The sequence below is a fragment of the Bos javanicus genome, chromosome X, assembly GCF_032452875.1.
Source record: "Bos javanicus breed banteng chromosome X, ARS-OSU_banteng_1.0, whole genome shotgun sequence".
NCBI classification, from domain to species: Eukaryota; Metazoa; Chordata; class Mammalia; order Artiodactyla; family Bovidae; genus Bos; species Bos javanicus.
Window position 1 is genome coordinate 128747479 of NC_083897.1, and position 20983 is coordinate 128768461.

The following is a 20983-nucleotide window of genomic DNA, read 5'->3' on the forward strand; positions in this document are numbered from 1 at the left end:
TTAATATATTTAGGACTATCACCCATATTTTAATGATTCCCAAATCTCTATCCACCATGTATCTTTTCTGAGTAGCAATATTCTAAAGAACTTTTCACAATCATGGCCAACACTCAGCACTTGTCCTCCACCATAACTCGTTCCTCCTATTTTGATAATGGCTTCACCATCCACTGGATGAGCCAAGTCAGATACCTTTATTCACCCTAGATGTCTCCCTTTTCCTTAGTCTCTATATCTGTCTCTAATATTCTTCTATCCCCATTCCTGCTTCTCCAATTAAATATCTCAGTCAATAGCAAGCAGTGCAGAGAATCAACTCTGTGGTCAGATGACTGGAATGAATCCTGGCTCCACCACTTACTTCCTATTTGGTTTTTAACTTAACTTTTGCCTCTGAATGTTGTATTTTTCCTATCTGCAAAATGAAGACAACTCTCCTAGGTTTGCTTTAAGTGAATGTAGCTGGTAGTATCAGAATCACTAATAGTAGCAACAGCATGATTAGAGTTGGCACTCCATATTGGCAAGTTCCATATCTATGGGTGCAGCCAAACTTGATTCAAAATATTTGGGAAAAAAAGATTGCAGAGAGCTCCAAAGAGTAAAATTTGAGTTTGTTGCACAAGGGCAGTTATGTACATAGCATGTATTAGGTATTATAAGTAATCTACCAATGATTTAAAACATAAAGGAGGATGTGCATAGGTTTTATACAAATACTATGTCATTTTATATAAGGGACTTGAGAATCCTCGAATTTTGGTATCTGAGGGGTCCTGGAACTAACTCCTGGGCAGATAACAAGGGACAAATACTCCTAAAACAACCTCTTAACTGGTTTCACTTCTTTTAGCCTTATTCTTCACCTAATATTTCCCAACACTATAGCCCAAGTCATCATCCAAATTCACAGGTCTGAAAACAACAGTGATTCTAAACAGCTCCCTATATGCCTTCAGCATAAAGACCAAATACCTTAAAATGACAAAGAATTATTTTTGTTCTTCTTCTTTCCCTTTTAAAACTTAATCTGTTAAAGCATAATCATTATAGGCAAGCCAGCCTGGAGCTAAACTTTCCTCAGAAAAATCTTCAAAATATAAACTTAAGTTTCTTTTTTCAATTTATAGTCTAGTCAGAAGATTTTTGAGGTTATCACAAAGTTGTCTCTTTGTTTCTTCAAAGTATATATTTCATTTTTATGGCCAAAATGTTAAATGGCCTTTGATTTAATTATCACTGTAGTATTATATAATTCAAAATAAGGATTATGAGAACCTTTGCAGCAATGGAAGCCTAACAGATGAATTAATTTATTTCCTTCAAGCTTTTTCTCACATTTTTTTTTCCTATGAAACAACACAAAACACCACTGATTGTATAAATTGCTATGTATGTGTGTGTGTATGCTCATGTATGTTTGCAGATAAACTAGCATTTACTAAGGATGTGGTCTTAGATGATACAAATAATGCAACCATAATAAATTATATAATACAATGGAATTTCAGAAATTATTATATAATGTTCTAGAAGCCATTATGTGACTTTATAAACATTACCTGCCATTAAGAAGTAAACACATTCTCTAATCATTCTATTTATTTATTTCATAAGTACTAATGTAAAAAGAAAATAATGAAATTTACTGAATAAAATATAAAGGCTTCACAAATTTATAATATAGGATAGGTGATATAAGAAGATATAACTAAAAATCAAATATATTTTCTGTAAGTTTCCCAATTACTGAGAAGCTTCTTGAAACAAGTATATTACATTACTTAAGGATAAGCTATAGTTTAAATATATTTACTTATTGATCATTATACAACTTATAGAATCTATGTTTAAATGACAATTCATACAATTGATAAATGTGGGTTAAACAATTTAAAGAATTTAATGGTGTCATAAGAGAAATATGCTGTCTACCAATTAATTATCCAAAAAGCTAACAATATACAGCCTACTGTTCAGATCTGGATTTAGTATTATCATGTTATATGTTTGGAGAAGGGAATGGCAACCCACTCCAATATTCTTGCCTAGAGAATTCCATGCACAGAGAAGCCTGGTGGGCTCCAGTCCATGGGGCTTCAAAGAGTCAGACACGACTAAGAGACTAACACTTTCAACTTCGTGATATATTATTAGTAATATATATATATAAACTTAGATATTATAGAAATAAGTAAAATTATCTTAACTTTTACCTTAGACATAAAAACACTTTATTTTTAATATAAAGTATTATAGTTTAAAAAAAGGAAAAAATATAATACAGTTGAACTTCAAACAACAAGAGGGTTAGGAGTCTCAACCCTGCACAGTTGAAAATTCATGTGTAACTTTATACTCAGCCCATATTCACAGACTCATTCAACGGACGATTATGACGTGTAGTACTGTAATGAATATTGATTGAAACAAACAAACAACTATATTTAAGTAGACCCATGCACTCCAAACCCATGCTATTCAAGAGTCACTGTGTATATATGTATATACATATGTGCATGCGTGATCAGTCGCTAAGTCATGTCTGACTCTTTATGACCCCATGGACTGTAGCTAGCTGGGCTCCTCTATCCATGGAATCTTCCAGGCAAGAACACTGGAGTGGGTTACCATTTCCTTCTTTAAGGGATCTTCCCAAACCCAGGATCAAACCCACGTCTCTTGCATCTCCTGCATTGGCAGGTGGAATCTTTACCACTGAGCCACCAGGAAAGCTCATATATATCTGTACATGTATGGAAATCCTACTGACATTTATTCAAGAAAAAATTCTAGTAAACTTCTATATATCAGAGTTTCTCAGACAAAATATTTTTTTGATTATTTAACCATTATAACATAGTATACATCCTGGTGGATTATAGTCCATGGGGTCACTAAGAGTTTGAGCAACTAACATTCTTATGTCCCTCAGAAAAAATTTTCAAAAACGAAAACTTTAGTTTTAATACTTGTAATGTTTCACAATTAAAATGTTTAATCACATATATAATTTTAACAACCTTTTTATTTTATATTATGAAAACTTTTATGTTATTTTATGTGTTCAAAACAAATGAAATTAACTAAACTAGCAAAAAAAGGACCAAAATTGTGTCTGTAATATCCAAAATTGACTGTGCAATGTGAATAATAATATAGAATGGATAAAGCAAACGTAATGAGACATACAATGCACACTATGAAAATGTCAGTGTCTAATTACCTGTTTAAAACAATAAATAGAATGTTGATGTTTGCTTCTTTAAATATGACCAATGAATGAAAAGCACATAGAAAATCAGGAGACAAAGCAAGGCAGTATTACAAATCTTGTGATAGCCAAAAATGATTTTGCTTATAAAGCAGAAAATGTATTTTAAAACTGTCAGGAACTAATGACTGATTAGCTAGTCAGTTGAATATAAAATCTTGCAAATATAAAATTTTGCAAATAATTAGTATCACAATGCCTATATTGTGGTAAATCATAATTAGATATTTTTTACTTAATATTCCTCTACTTATCAATTTATCAATAAGCAATCTTTTCACAAGAAAATGAAATAATGTTATATTCAAACTGATGTCTGAAGAGGATAACTTATGAAACATGTAAAAGGTTTTACCTGTCCAACCAAGCAAGCAGACTCTTGGCTGCTCCAATCAGATCCACAACTGAAGTCAGAAAGTCATTTGGCAATTTTCGACTGGTTCTCCCATCATAATGGCCACTCCTTCTCCTCCCTGTTATAAAGTTCTGTAGATTTTTGGCAGATGCATTCAACTTGTGAGAAAGAGTTTTTAGATTTTCTGTTTCCAAGCCATAATTCTGAATTATAAAAAGAGAGAAAACAAATATACTTACAATCAATATTTTATTCAGTCAACATTTACTGAGTACTTTACTATATGTACAGGCAATGGAACAAGTATTAAGAGTTAAACATGAATAAGATAGGATTCCTGGCCTAGCAGAATTCATAGTCAAATGAGGATTTGAGGAAACATCAGATAAACAAATTACAATAAAATGTGTAAGTACTAACATGAACATGGAGAGATGAGGGCATAGTATCTTGGAACTAAGGCACCCAAGACAGAAAAATTATAAGGACTCATAAGCAGTTTCTTTTTTAAGCAAACCTAAGTTCATTTACTTGTGAAATTCATAATTATCAACAATTATTTTTGATTATCTATTCTATTAGCATATGTATAGTCATGAAGACTCTTGAGAGTCCCTTGGACTGCAAGGAGATCCAACAAGTCCATTCTAAAGGGGATCAGTCCTGGGTGTTCTTTGGAAGGACTGATACTGAAGCTGAAACTCCAGTACTTTGGCCACCTCATGAGAAGTGTTGACTCACTGGAAAAGACCCTGATGCTGGGAGGGATTGGGGGCAGGAAGAGAAGGGGACGACAGAGGATGAGATGGCTGGATGGCATCACTGACTCGATGGACGTGAGTCTGAGTGAACTCCGGGAGTTTGTGATGGACAGGGAGGCCTGGCGTGCTGCGATTCATGGGGTCGCAAGGAGTCGGACACGACTAAGCGACTGAACTGAACTGAACTGATAGTCATGAAAGTAGACAGTAGGAAAAATTATGTTTCCCCAAAACGAGCAAAGTAAGTACAACCCAACAATAAAATACATCATATACAATATAACTTTCCTTCTGTGTCCTCTTCATAATGACTCACATAGGAAGTTTCTTTTATGATATGGTATACATAGTAAACCTCTGCATCCTTAGGGAACCAATACACTTTCTCCTTTTTATAATACAAATTTTAAAACTAAACTTTTAATTTTGTCATGGTTGCATTAGCTCAGTCAAGTATGAATCACATCTAAAGAAATCATAATGACTTTTTTGTAAGTATAATTGTTCTTCTTTTCCTTGGTCTCAGTTTTCAATTTCTAGTAATATACAGTGCATGTGTGCTAAGTCACTTCAGTCGTGTCAGATTCTTTGCAACCCTATGGACTGTAGCCTGCCAGGCTGCTCTGTCCATGGGATTCTCCAGGCAGGCAAGACTACTGGAGTGAGTTGCCATGCCCTCTTCCAGGGAATCTTCCCAACCCAGGGATCAAACGAGCATCTCTTATGTCTCCTGCATTGTCAGGTGGGTTCTTTACCACTAGCACCACCTGGTGAGCCCACAGTAATATATAGTATCTCACCCCAAATATTCCAAGAAGGATTTCTATGAATAAATACAAATAATTTTTTTAAACCATATTCAATGGGGACATATTGTAGGATCCTCTCAAATAAACTTCAGCGAAAGATTTCTCAAGTTACAACTAAATTTTAAAACAGGTAATTGTGAGTTGTAAAACACTTCTAAGAAAGGCCGGTTAACCTGATCAGAGGATGACCTTGATCAAACTACTTGGCAACATGTACACTATTTTCATGTGTAAAATTAAAAGTATTATTAACATAGAAAATCATGAAAGTTGAAGAATGTTAGATAGTCTCTGAGGCACAAACAAATTCTAACTTTGATTTAGCCTTTCCTTTTACAGTTAAGTAAAGTGAGGGAGACTTTTTGATTTGCTTTGAAGAGCTCAGAGCTTAGAGCAGACAGAAATCAGAATGGGACTGTAAGTTACCAGGCCACCTATGAGAGAATACCTCTACACTCACTCCTTTGCACTACTAATCTGTTCCTGTTCATGCAGGGTAGGAGAAACAAATGAAGCAAAATGGAAGAAAGTAATAGGGAAAATGAAAAAGGGAAGCAAATATAACAACAGATTTAGCTCTATTATCAAGTCAACAATTATTGCGTACCTAAGTTTACATGAAATTTAGGTTTATTTTTTTCTATGGTAATTTAAGGAAAGAAATAAAAAAGGGAGTGGGAAGAGGATTTGGACGCATAAACATTAATACCAACTTATGTATGTTACCACTAAAGATTTAATAATGATAAAAATCTGACTGTTCTTTGCTGAAAATTTATAGTTTTACTAAAAGAAACGTTTTAGAGCCATAGATTCAAAACACACACACACATAATATATTAAATATTCACTGTTAAATTTGAACTGCAATAGTCTTGTCAAGTTAAAAGGTTTGGTTTACACAAATAAAACAACATTCTATTCAAATTCTATTGCATCTGAGCATGAATTATTTGTGAGACATTTAGGAGATTTTATCCAGCATGTCTGTATGTTATGAAGAAAATCCTCTTAGAACAGATACTCTAATGACTAAAAAAAAAATTATATCAACTAAACTTAAAATGAAACTTCTGAAGTACTTGAAAATATTATCAGAAGTTTTTCTCTGTGTTAAAGCATTTTCCCTGAAGTACAACAGTGTCTGTTTTCATTTCTGTATATTAATCATTTTAATGAGAAAATATTTGCATTTGCTCAGAGACGCTCAAATTTAAGTAGTTTAAAAATGAGGAACCTATTCGATCTGGTAACATAACTTGAACTCTATAGCAATTAGTGCCCACAAAAGATCCATTTAAACTATCTCCTTATATACAATCATCTCAAATATTTTATTAGAAATGGTAAAAGTGATTTTAAAAGAATACAGATTCTCTCATAAATAAAAATCTGTAGGCAAAGTACAACTACTTTGAAGCTTTCAAACTTTAAGATAGTATTACATTTAAAAAAAATACAGCTCAAGAATTAAGATAATCCAAAAATCTTCTGGACAAAATCTGGTAAGATACAGAGGTCTTCTAAGTTGGAAGCCTACTAAAGAAATACCCTTTATGAAGGAAATTCAGATAAAAAATGTGGGAAACAGAGTAACCCAGTAGCAAGAACAGACAAAATATGCATAGTAGAAGATGGAGAAGGAAATTCTTAAAAGTTATTTTAGTTAACAAATATAACTAGTTGAACTATTACTAGTTAAACCAATAATTCAAAAGCATTTAAGAAATTCTAGAGGACTATAAAAATAGTTTAGCAGCTTATCTGTATATAACACTGTCTATCATCCTCTGTCGTCCCCTTCTCCGTCTGCCCCCAATCCCTCCCAGCATCAGAGTCTTTTCCAATGAGTCAACTCTTCTCATGAGGTGGCCAAAGTACTAGAGTTTCAGCTTTAGCATCATTCCTTCCAAAGAAATCCCAGGGCTGATCTCCTTCAGAATGGACTGGTTGGATCTCCTTGCAGTCCAAGGGACTCTCAAGAGTCTTCTCCAACACCACAGTTCAAAAGCATCAATTCTTTGGAAAGATATAAACATCTGAATGCAGAGTTCCAAAGAATAGCAAGAAGAGATAAGAAAGCCTTCTTCAGCGATCAATGCAAAGAAATAGAGGAAAACAACAGAATGGGAAAGACTAGGGATCTCTTCAAGAAAATCAGAGATACCAAAGGAACATTTCATGCAAAGATGAGCTCGATAAAGGACAGAAATGGTATGGACCTAACAGAAGCAGAAGATACTAAGAAGAGATGGCAATAATACACAGAAGAACTGTACAAAATAGATCTTCACGACCCAGATAATCACGATGGTGTGATCACTGACCTAGAGCCAGACATCCTGGAATGTGAAGTCAAGTGGGCCTTAGAAAGCATCACTACGAACAAAGCTAGTGGAGGTGATGGAATTTCAGTGGAGCTATTCCAAATCCTGAAAGATGATGCTGTGAAAGTGCCACACTCAATATGCCAGCAAATTTGGAAAACTCTGCAGTGGCCACAGGACTGGAAAAGGTCAGTTGTCATTCCAATCCCAAAGAAAGGCAATGCCAAAGAATGCTCAAACTACCGCACAATTGCACTCATCTCACACGCTAGTAAAGTAATGCTCAAAATTCTCCAAGCCAGGCTTCAGCAATAGGTGAACCGTGAACTTCCTGATGTTCAAGCTGGTTTTAGAAAAGGCAGAGGAACCAGAGATCAAAATGCCAACGTCCGCTGGATCACGGAAAAAGCAAGAGAGTTCCAGAAAAACATCTATTTCTGCTTTATTGACTATGCCAAAGCTTTTGACTGTGTGGATCACAATAAACTATGGAAAATTCTGAAAGAGATGGGAATACCAGACCACCTGATCTGCCTCTTGAGAAATCTGTATGCAGGTCAGGAAGCAACAGTTAGAACTGGACATGGAACAACAGACTGGTTCCAAATAGGAAAAGGAGTACGTCAAGGCTGCATATTGTCACCCTGCTTATTTAACTTATATGCAGAGTACATCATGAGAAACGCTGGGCTGGAAGAAACACAAGCTGGAATCAAGATTGCCGGGAGAAATATCAATAACCTCAGATATGCAGATGACACCAACCTTATGGCAGAAAGTAAAGAGGAACTCAAAAGCCTCTTGATGAAAGTGAAAGTGGAGAGTGAAAAAGTTGGCTTAAAGCTCAACATTCAGAAAATGAAGATCATGGCATCCAGTCCCACCACTTCATGGGAAATAGATGGGGAAACAGTGGAAACAGTGTCAGACTTTATTTTTCTGGGCTCCAAAATCACTACAGATGGTGACTGCAGCCATGAAATTAAAAGACGCTTACTCCTTGGAAGGAAAGTTATGACCAACCTAGATAGCATGTTCAAAAGCAGAGACATTACTTTGCCAATAAAGGTTCGTCTAGTCAAGGCTATGGTTTTTCCTGTGGTTATGTATGCATGTGAGAGTTGGACTGTGAAGAAGGCTGAGTGCTGAAGAATTGATGCTTTTGAACTGTGGTGTTGGAGAAGACTCTTGAGAGTCCCTTGGACTGCAAGGAGATCCAACCAGTCCATTCTGAAGGAGATCAGCCCTGGGATTTCTTTGGAAGGAATGATGCTAAAGCTGAAACTCCAGTACTTTGGCCACCTCATGCGAAGGGTTGACTCATTGGAAAAGACTCTGATTCTTGGATGGATTGGGGGCAGGAGGAGAAGGGGACGACAGAGGATGAGATGGCTGGATGGCATCACTGACTCAATGGACATTAGTCTCAGTGAACTCTGGGAGTTGGTGATGGACAGGGAGGCCTGGCATGCTGTGATTCATGGGGTCGCAAAGAGTTGGACACGACTGAGTGACTGATCTGATCTGATGTGATACTACTTTAACAAAAGAGGTGGGTTAGTTGATCCTGCAAGTTAATTTTTATCATATTAGAACTCAATTCTAAGTAGCTCAAAATCAATTACTGACAACACAGATACCATTTTGCCTTTTCCTTCATGAAAATGGATGGTTTGTTCTGACTCACTATGTCACCAGTAAATCACACTCCCCAGCCTACCATGTAAAGAAGCAACAAGTAAATGAACTGCCTCTTTGTTTTGGCCAAAGGTATGCAGGTGAGAGTTACTGTCCTGACATTTTTAAAATGCAGGTTTATTCACTGCAGGCTTGCTTTTACTGGATACGCATGGGACAACTAGGCATTACTATTGGTATAGAAAGGACTAAATCAATTAAACAAAAGCTTGGACATGAAATGTACTTTGCTATTTTCTTTATCCTATGTTACCTATGTGGCCAACAACATTCATGCCAGGAATCAGGTGTGACTCCACAAGGATTCAACATAGCCAGTCTAGTCTTAAAGAACTGGTGCTAAGTTTCTACTGTTCTCTCAACTATATGCATGGAAAAGCACATGAAAGAAAGAAACAACATTTTAGAAAGTCAAGTTGGCTATACCCTCACTAGTGGCAAATTCTCACTACACACTTAACTGAAAATATTAGTACAATGCATTTTACAATGTCAATGCTATTTTCTTCAGAGCTCTTAATCTGAATGCATCATGTAATACATGTTTAAGTTTTATAATACTTTATAAATACAAGTGAGTCCTAAAAGGATTGCTTTAACAAATAGTTTCAGAAATAAATTATTTTGAGATGAATGAACCAAGCAATTATGCTGCAAAGAAACAAATCCTAGCAAGTGACATCAAATTTTTCATGCAAAATACCTATTACATTAAAAGTACATGAAGAATGAAATAAAAACTGTTCTTATCCTGTCATAAATGATTCACTTGTACTTCTCAATACAAGTTGTATTGTCAGAACATAAATTGAGGACTATACATTAAACTATATATATATGCTCTATTATTTTAGTTAATAGAAGGTGCTCTCTATTGAAGCACATCAAATGATAGCATAACAGCTTGAAAGAGTTAATATAATTCCAAATCATGAAAAGCTTCTTTCTTTCTAAGATAACATTGTACAAACAGTATATTAAAGTGAAAGTGAAGTCGCTCAGTCATATCCAACTCTTTGCGACCCCATGGACTGTAGCCTACCAGGCTCCTCTGTCCATGGGATTTTCCAGGCAATAGTACTGGAGTGGGTTGCCATTTCCTTCTCCAGGGGATCTTCCCAACCCAGTGATTGAACCCGGGTCTCCCGCATTGTAGACAGACGCTTTATCATCTGAGCCACCAGGGAAGTCCTTACAAACAGTATATAGATGGAGCTTAATAAATCTATGTTACATAAATGAACAAGTCACTGAATATACTTTTGATTTTCATTAGCTTCCATGACATTTATTTCCCATCAGGACTAATTTTAAAACAAGGCAGAAAAATATTCCATTGCTTAAATGAAACAATGAAATTTGGTAACTTCTCTGTGTCTTCCTTATATTTCAGAGTCAGAGGCTGCATTGGCAAGAGAAAAAAATTATACAGTTCTCTGGAGAAAGGTAGAGAACTTCATTCAGTAAGCTAGCATCCATTTAATATCCTCTGTGTGTCCAGCACCAGGCAGAAAGCACACTGAGGACCAAAAAACCAAAGCAAAGATTTATAATGTGACACAAAGTGCAAAGTGCCGTTCTTGCCATCACTTCCCACTCTTCAGCAGCTAAATCAAAATTCTTCCTTTTCTCTGAACATCCCAAACTCTTTCACAATTCTGTCTTTACACATATTTTTCTGCCTAGATAACTTTTCTCCAGCTTTTTTATCTGGCAAACACCTACTTATCCTGCAAGTCCCAATACAGATCCCACTTACATTTCCTGGATCCCTCAGTAGTGTTTATCATCTAATTCTGCTTTCCCCTGGGATTTTTTTTGTTTTAAATCTATATTATCTTTTAACTACTCTTGTCCTCTTTACTGGACTATAGACATTTTAAGAGCACAGACTATGCCTTTTTCATCTTTGTATTCTCTGTGGTAGCACTGTATGAGCATGAATATATAATTGTTAAAAGAAGAAATAAATACAATAGATGTAGGAAAAAGTAGAAGTGTCAGTAGAGACATTACAGATTTGAAGAGACAAAACATAGTTTCCCGTTCCCAACAGCACAACTGCTGTTGCAATCAACTCAGCTTGCTGGGGAGGGCTCTCACCTTCTGATTTTATAATGTCATAGAGAAATACATCTGGATTCATTGCTCAAATATTTGCTTTATATTTACTGGAAAACATCTACTGCATAAAGTGTAAGCTATGTCCACTTTTAAGCTGCTGATGTATAGCCATTAGGAAGCAGTGAAAATGAAGTTTAACATTTGACCTCTTTGAGGAAGAAACATAGAAAGAATGAATTTAATGTTTTCATTTTCCCCCCCAAGAAAATGATGCAACACTAGAGTGCTTAAACCCAGAACTGCATGGCAGTGGTTTATATCTCTCATACCATCATTTTAAGTAAGTTGAGGTCAGCAGAGTTTATCATGGGCCAAACTCCAAAGTCTACAGGTCTAGATGATTTGTAGGTAGTACCATAATGACCAATCTCATTCTCTTATTCAAAGTGACAGACTGGAACTCAGCATGTGAATGGTTCATTTATGAGAAGACCTGCTTATGACACATTCACTCTAGATTTCAAGCTCTAACATGCTCAACTTTACTGTTATAACGATAGGGTACTGCTAGGTCAGATTCCCGTCTCTGAGTCACTTAGATGATACCTTTATGATGACCATTTTGACTCAGATATGGAAACCAATATGCAAAAACACTGTGGACTCTTACCTTACCCTGAGTACTAGCTTTTATTTCAGGCATGATTTCTGCGATCTGATTAGTGCAAGTGTGTGTTCTGGTCTGAATTAATTTTCTTATCTCAGGAATAAGGAAACAAGAGGATCTCTAAATTATCATGTGAAAAATATGTCAAGTCTCTTTCATTGCCACTTTCAAAAAAATGTTTATTCAGCATTTACTGCTGCCAGGCATTTGTGCTACATATTAGGTGTTCAATAAGCAATGGCACTTTTCCCATATAGCTAATAGTCTAGCAGAAGAAACAGATACTAAACTAAAAAAAAAAAAAATATATATATATATATATATATATATATAAATATAAATATGTAATTACAAAATGAGATGAGGATTAAGAAAGAGAAGAACAGTGAGGGGATGATTTTAGACCCGGTCAGGGTGAGGAAGTGAGTGATCAGGGCATGTCTCTGACAAAAGGACAATTAATGTTAAGATTGAAATGTGTAAGTAGGAGGCACTATTCAACCAATCTGGTTTCAGATTCTTTAAAAAATATTTTCAGTCAGTTCTCTTTTCTTTGCTTATTCTATTGGCTTTTTGTGAAATTTGATGACATTATTAATGTTCCTTAATGGAAATAATAGTTCCCACTGCTTTTGTGACCACTCTTTCATAGTTGTCTTCATGCTTCTCTGACAAGTCCTCTGCAGCCTCCTCTCCCCTTCCCTCCCCTCCTTCCTTCCCAGATGGAGTGTCAAGGTTTTGAAGTCTATAAACCCTCCCTGAATGATCTCTCTCTCTCTATGGATTCAATCCCTATGTCCTTGAGACTCCCAAATCTCTGTCCTCAGTCACTTCTCAGCTCCAAATTCATAAATTCAATTGTCTGATGGAGTCTCTCTTTCTGGATAAACCAGAGATGTCTCAAATTCAACAAATATAAAACTCAATTTATATTCCCACCTAAATCTATTTTTGCTGCTATTGCCTATCTTCATTATTGTAAAATCTACTCTATCTCTGCAGCTAAAAGGATGGAATCTTTCTCAGCCTTTTTTATGTCACTCACTCCTATTTACCAGTATACTCTATTCCTGTTGCACATCCACAGTTCAAGCCATACTCATAGCCTAAGTGGATTATTTTAAACATTTCCTAATTGTTCCCCTATCTTCAGTCCAGGCCAGTCCACCCTTTTCACTACCATAGTTACCTTTTTAAAGCAAGTATTTGATCATTCTTGCATGGATCTCTAGTGCCCAGACTAAGAACTACAAATCTCTTACCAGGATATTAAGGTACTCTACAGTCTGATCTATCTTTTAAAGTCTAATTTTATGCCCACTGCTTTCCGCTTACTTGTGGAGGGAAAATAGCTTACCATTTTCCATACGTACCAGGCATGCTCTTTATTCTGTGTGCCTGTGTATGTGCCGTTTTATCTACCTGGAAATTACTTCCCTCTGTTTCTCTACCTCTTAAACACAAGCTCATATTCCAGTAGGCTGTTAAAGATGACATCTTTTGCAATATGAACCCATTTATCTTAGTCAAAATTTCTGTGTCCCCTAATACTTAGCTCATGCTTTTATTTTAGTAATTTTATTATTTATGCTTATTTGTGTGTCACTCTCCCTCCACTAGACTTTTCAAGATGGCAGGAACTAGATTTTACACTTGACACATACAGTGCTGAGTATATGGATGCTTGAATCATGTTTAATTATCTACACATTTATTATTAATCATCATCTTAATAATAGCGACAACTTATTGAATGTCGACTGGGTGCCAGGCAGTGAATTAGGAGCTATTCAAACACTATCTCATTTTCACACCACCACCAAGAGGTAGTTGATATTGCGCTAAGTTGCTTCAGTCATGTCCGACTCTGTGTGATCCCATGGACTGTATGTAGCCCGCCAGGCTCCTCTGTCCATGGGATTCTCCAGGCAAGAATACTGGAGTTGTTTGCCATGCTGTCCTCCAGGGGATCTACCCGACTCAGGGATCAAACCTGAGTCTCTTACATCTCCTGCATTGGCAGGGAGGTTCTTTATCACTAGCACCACCTGGGAAGCCCATAAAGTGTTAGTTGCTCAGTCGAGTCTGACTCTTTGCAACCCCATGGACTGTAGCCCACCAGGCTCCTTTGTCCATGGAATTCTCCAGGCAAGAATACTGGAATGGGTAGTTATTCCATTCTCTAGGGGATCTTCCCAACTCAGGGTTACAACCCAGGTCTCCCACATTGCAGGTAGATTCTTTAGTGGCTGAGCCACCAAGGAAGCACTTTTTTTTTTTTTAATAAAATATCTCTTGTTTAAATAAAATATCTCTATTTTAAATAAAAGAACTAAGGCAATGGTGAAATGATTTGCCCACAAATGTCATTAACTGACTGAGTCAAATTTCAGTCCCATATTATTACAAGACTCATGTTCTTTCTCATTGTAGTTCTAGCCCCAATCATGCTAGTGTCATTTTAGCTAACACGGGGGGTGGGGGGAATCTATATTCCTCTCAGAATATCTAATGTACTATCAAAATCTTGCAGGATTATTTTGATATTGATTTCTCTTGCCTTGACTAGGCACTGCTCTTATAGCAATACATAAGCAGACATAAATACAATATTCAATATTCATTGATATATATGCAAACAACACTAAAATAATTGATTATTTTAAGGATGATTTTTTCTAAAATAGGATTACTTTAACATTTGGGATACTAAATCAAGCTTTTAGAAGGAAATGAACTTTATAAATGATTGTATACAACTGTACATCCCAAGTGCTGCTGTGAAAACTCCCTTGGTGAGCTCTTAGTTTTTCAAGTAGCTAGATAAAATGCCACAAATTGAGTTAATAAGCCTCCTTAATTTGTAATTTGGCATGGCATAACACATCATATACAATGAAGGAGGAAAATACCACATCCAGTTGACTGATAATTAGGGGATTTTTTTTCTTCTTGCATTGAAATTATTTTTGTAAAGAGAAGGAGAAGAAGAAACAAAAAAAATTATAGGAAAAAATTTTAAAAGGAAAGAAAACAGGGAGAAAAAGCAAAGTTTCCCTTCCCACCAGTTCTATGATGCCCTTACCAGTGCACAAAGAAGGTCAACCGCTTCCAAAATCAGCTCCTGATGGCCGATGCGGCTGACTCCCAGATCCTCTAGCTCCTGATGTGTGATGCGCAGCAGCTGGTCCCCACTGATCTTCTCCCTCTCGAAATTCTTGATATACTGTTGCAAACAGTCATCAAGACCTGCAGAAGAAACATATTGAAGACCAGAATGAAAAACAACAACAAAAAAAACCCAGTGGAACCAAACAAATTTTTACAATAAAGCAAGCATTAACTCCTACCAAGTCACAAATTGAGTCCATTTCAGCTCTGGACTAGTTCAGTCATCCACCTTTTCTCAACCTATATATGGGCTTCACTGGGGGTGGCGGAGGGGGGAGGATAATCACTTCCTCCTATCCTTAGCTGTTAGGTTCCTATTTGAATTTTCCTCAGCAATTACTGGAAATCTTTACCTCTCTTCTTAGCATTCTCTTTGTGGCCTGTTTCACAAAATGTGTTAATGGGCATATTCCCCTACTTCCAAATTTATCTCTGCCCCCTCCTCCTTTCTTCTTTAACTCCATCGCAGAGGGAGAGGTATCATTGTTTCAATACAAGGCTATTCAATCTTCCTCTGCCACCTTAACACAACTTCAACAATTAAAAAATTAAATGTTGAAGTAACCCATTTCTTTTTTATTGACTTCTATGTTCAAACCTCTGTCACCTTAAAAAACAAAATAAAACAAAATTCTTTCCTTGATTTCCTTGATGCAGTGTTTCCCACTAGTCTGTTATTCCCTTCCAAACCCCTTACACATTTATTTCCTCACCTATAATGCACTCTTTAATCTACAATCATTTGCAATTTACAGATCCAAAAGCAGAAATCCACAATGAATATGGTTTTCAAGATTACTCAGGGCACTTCAATAAGTGATTGGCCAGGCTACAGATTGAGTGGCTTCAATAACCTATGAAACGACTTGATATAAATGTTGAACTGGACTAATAAGATTTTTAAGTAAGAAATACCAAGAAAGTGAGGTAATTCTCAATATCTAAAAGGTCTTGATTATATGTCAAGGCGGGAAATGAAAGGTAATAATGGGCTACAACTCAGCTGAAATTATGATGGAGCAGATATTATAAGAGAAAGCAGAGACAAGATTAGAAAAACTTTGCAAAGGGAAGCAAAGTTCCATAACAGAAATTACGTAGCCACTGAAAGAAGAACAGATAATCCTAAAAACTGCCTGGTTCCTGGTACGGTAGTCTAGTATACCAGGTCACACAGTCTTCACTAAATTTCAAACTTCCTTAAAGTAACTTGAGTTAACCTGCAGTCTCTCTATATTATCTACTCTTTCTTTCACCCTCTACTGGTGTGTGTACATTGCTCTTTCTTGGTTCTCTTTGCCTATTTGTTGTCAGTTCCCTTTCAGGATGCTTTGTTCAACTGTCCTAAAATATTGTTGCCCTACACTCCAGAGGGGAGAAGGCAATGGCACCCCACTCCAGTACTCTTGCCTGGAAAATCCCATGGACGGAGGAGCCTAGTAGGCTGCAGTCCACGGGGTTGCTAAGAGTCGGACACGACTGAGCGACTTCACTTTCACTTTTCATTTTCATGCACTGGAGAAGGAAATGGCAATCCACTCCAGTGTTCTTGCTTGGAGAATCCCAGGGACCGCGGGGCCTGGTGGGCTGCCGTCTATGGGGTCGCACAGAGTCAGACACGACTGAAGTGACTTAGCAGCAGCACGCTCCAAAGACCCCTTTCTACTTGCCTTACCTCTCACTCATTACATTCTAACTGAAGAAGCTCATCCACATCCATGTCTTCCACTTCCATCTGAGATCTTAAACATCCATTTCAGATTTCCCTCATGAATGCCAAACTTACATTATCTATATATTGTAACACGTCCACAACACAACTTCTCATTTTCCCCTCCAGAGGAGTCTCCTGTAATTACCGTCTCAGTGAAAGGTATCACCACCTATCCCAGTATAAAAACTAAATACTGTATTCTAATCACCGGAAAACTGACCAAACTACATCAATATATACGGTACTTTACAGATACCTAGACTATCTAATAAATCTAGACACATGATTTTGCTCTAGAACCCATGCAGTTAAATTTTGTTTTGACAACTCTCATATAGTTGTGAGATGATATAGCCATGTTAAATTCTTGATTTAATTCAGAGATAAGCTGGCCATCACTCTTAGTTTGTAAGTAAAAGCGTTATTTACTCTTTGCTCTGTTTTTTCCTCTTTTCAAATTTAATTTTATTCAACCAAAAAAATAAGAAAGTTTTCTTCAAAACCCTTTATGCCACTAAATAATTCTAAATTGCAACAAAAGTTAGGCAATATCTGATTTAACAAAGGGGAAATAATGTGAACAAGAATAACAAATAGTGGAGCATCCATGCCATGGAATACTACTTAGCAATTAAAAAGCCACAACTGACATACACAATAACTTGAATGGAGCTCAAAGAGTATTATGCTGAGTGAAAATGACTGATATGAAAGAGCTTACTGCAAGATTCCATTTATATTACATAATGAAAATGATGAAACTATTGCAGTAGAAAAGATATCAGTAGTTGCCAGATACTGAGTATATGAAGAGGCTATCACCATAAAGCAGCAAGAGGGAGATTTTGGAGGTGATTAAACTGTTTTGTGCTCCAACTGTGATATGGTAATGCAAATCTATACACATATTAAAACTTATACAATTGTAATGCCACCAATATCAATTTTATTCTGCAAATTGAAAAAAAATAAAAATTACAAATATTATAAATGAACTACAGGCAATACAATATTTGGAAAATATTAATTTCGGAATATAATTTAATTTATTACATGGAAAATACTAAAATTTTTACTGAAAAAAATTTCCTTCTCATATCATTTTATCATAGTGACTGATATAAAAGACCGACACCAGAGAATAATGTTTCCAGCATTCCTTTTAGCAACTATATACTAAGTACCTATGGACTAGAAAAGGTCAGTTGTCATTCCAATCGCAAAGAAAGGCAATGCCAAAGAATGCTCAAACTACCGCACAATTGCACTCATCTCACACGCTAGTAAAGTAATGCTCAAAATTCTCCAAGCCAGGCTTCAGCAGTATGTGAACCATGAACTTCCAGATGTTCAAGCTGGTTTTAGAAAAGGCAGAGGAACCAGAGATCAAATTGCCAACATCTGCTAGATCAATGAAAAAGCAAGAGAGTTCCAGAAAAACATCTATTTCTGCTTTACTGACTATGCCAAAGCCTTTGACTAGGTGGATCACAATAAACTGTAGAAAATGCTGAAAGAGATGGAAATACAAGACCACCTGACTGGCTTCTTGAGAAACCTATATGCAGGTCAGGAAGCAACAGTTACAACTGGACATGGAACAACAGACGGGTTCCAAATAGGAAAAGGAGTACGTCAAGGCTGTATATTGTCACCCTGATTATTCAACTTATATGCAGAGTACAGCATGAGAAACGCTGGACTGGAAGAAGCACAAGCTGGAATCAAGATTTCTGGGAGAAATATCAATAACCTCAGATATGCAGATGACACCACCCTTATGGCAGAAAGTGAAGACGAACTAAAAAGCCTCTTGATGAAAGTGAAAGAAGAGAGTGAAAAAGTTGGCTTGAAGCTCAACATTCAGAAAACTAAGATCATGGCATCTGGTCCCATCACTTCATGGGAAATAGATGGGGAAGCAGTGGAAACAGTGTCAGACTTTGTTTTTGGGGCTCCAAAATCACTGCAGATGGTGACTGCAGCCATGAAATTAAAAGACCCTTACTCCTTGGAAGGAAAGTTATGACCAACCTAGATAGCATATTCAAAAGCAGAGACATTACTTTGCCAACAAAGGTCCGTCTAGTCAAGGCTATGGTTTTTCCAGTGGTCATGTATGGATGTGAGAGTTGGACTGTGAAGAAAGCTGAGTGCCGAAGAATTGATGCTTTTGATCTGTGGTGTTGGAAAAGACTCTTGTGAGTCCCTTGGACTGCAAGGAGATCTAACCAATCCATCCTAAAGGAGATAAGTCATGGGTGTTCATTGGAAGGAATGATAATAAAGCTGAAACTCCAATACTTTGGCTACCTCATGTGAAGAGCTGACACATTGGAAAAGACCCTGATGCTGGGAGGGATTGGGGGCAGGAGGAGAAGGGGACGACAGAGGATGAGATGGCTGGGTGGCATCACTGACTCGATGGACGTGAGTTTGAGTGAACTCCGGGAGTTGGTGATGGACAGGGAGGCCTGGCATGCTGTGATTCATGGGGTCGCAAAGAGTCAGACACGACTGAGCGACTGAACTGAACTAACTTTGGGGCAGTGTGCATTCATGCATTTAACTACCTTTGAAAAGTCTCCTTCACCCTGCTAATTGGCAGAGCTGAGAGACTATAAACAGAATTCTAAGAAGCTGATATAATATAGGATGTATAGAGTGATGCAGTAGAAAACCACTCAGGGACTGTGGTCTCTAGAAGACTTCTTAGACGGCCAAGATCCACCATAGGGACCACCAGCATTTCTACTTTTCTCCCCAAAGCCAAGTTCTTTCTCTAAAAATTTAATGTTGTCTTCAGTTCAGTTGCATCCGACTCTTTGCAACCCCATCCTCTGTAGCACATCAGGCTTCCCTATCCATCACCAACTTCGGGAGCTTGCTCAAACTCATGTCCACCGAGTCAATGATGCCATCCAACTATCTCATTCTCTGTTGTTCCCTTCTCCTTCTGCCTTCAAGCTTTCCCAGCATCAGGGTCTTTTCAAATAAGTTAGTTCTTCACATCAGGTTGCCAAAGTACTGGAGCTTCAGCATCAGTCCTTCCAATGAATACTCAGGACTGATTTCCTTTCAAATGGACTGGTTGGATCTCCTTGCAGTCCAAGGGACTCTCAAGAGTCTTCTCCAACACCACAGTTCAAAAGCATAAATTCTTTGGTGCTCAGTTTTCTTTATTGTCCAACTCTCACATCCATACATGACTACTGGAAAAAAAAAAAACATAACCTTGACTAGACGGACCTTTGTTGGCAAAGTAATGTCTCTGCTTTTGAATATGCTATCTAGGTTGGTCATAACTTTCCTTCCAAGGAGTAAGCGTCTTTTAATTTCATGGCTGCAGTCACCATCTGCAGTGATTTTGGAGCCCAGAAAAATAAAAGTCTGACACTGTTTCCACTGTTCCCCCATCTATTTCCCATGAAGTGATGGGGCCAGATGCCATGATCTTAGTTTTCTGAATGTTGAGTTTTAAGCCAACTTTTTCACTCTCCTCTTTCACTTTCATCAAGAGGCTCTTTCGTTCTTCTTCACTTTCTGCCATAAGGGTGGTGTCATCTGCATATCCGAGGTTATTGATATTTCTCCCGGAAATCTTGATTCCCGCTTGTGCTTCATCCAGCCCAGCATTTCTCATGATGTACTCTGCATATAAGTTAAATAAGCAGAGTGACAATATACAACCTTGTTGTACTCCTTTATTGATTTGGAACCAGTCTGTTGTTTCATGTCCTGCTCTAACTGTTGCTTCTTGACCTGCATACAGGTTTCTCAGAAGGCAAGTCAGGTGGTCTAGTATTTCCATCTCTTTAAGAATTTTCTTTAAAAAATTTAAGTTTGTTGTGATCCACAGTTAAAGGCTATAGTGTAGTCAATGAAGCAGAAGTAGATGATTTTCTGTAAATTCTCTTGTTTTTTCTATGATCCAACAGATGATGGCAATTTGATCTCTGGTTACTCTGCCTTTTCTAAATCTAGCTTGAAATCTGTAAGTTCACAGTTTATGTACTGTTGAAGCCTAACTTGGAGAATTCTGAGCATTACTTTGCTAGAGCCAAATTGCGCAAGTACAGCAAAGGAGGGATAGGAAAAAAAAAAGAGAGAGAGAGAGAGAGAAACGGGTGGTATCCTGAA

General features: G+C 37.0%; 1 protein-coding gene across 6 annotated transcripts in view; it reads right to left on the reverse strand.

Moving 5' to 3' along the window:
- Nucleotides 1-20983, reverse strand: part of CNKSR2 (connector enhancer of kinase suppressor of Ras 2) — a 286598-nt gene that overhangs the window by 210391 nt on the left and 55224 nt on the right. For all 6 annotated transcript variants that reach the window (XM_061407935.1, XM_061407936.1, XM_061407938.1 and 3 more), the window contains exons 2-3: nucleotides 15044-15207; nucleotides 3633-3835 (exon numbers count right to left, since the gene is read on the reverse strand). In XM_061407935.1, coding sequence (XP_061263919.1) covers nucleotides 3633-3835; nucleotides 15044-15207 — 367 coding nt within the window. The remainder of the gene's footprint in view (nucleotides 1-3632; nucleotides 3836-15043; nucleotides 15208-20983) is intronic.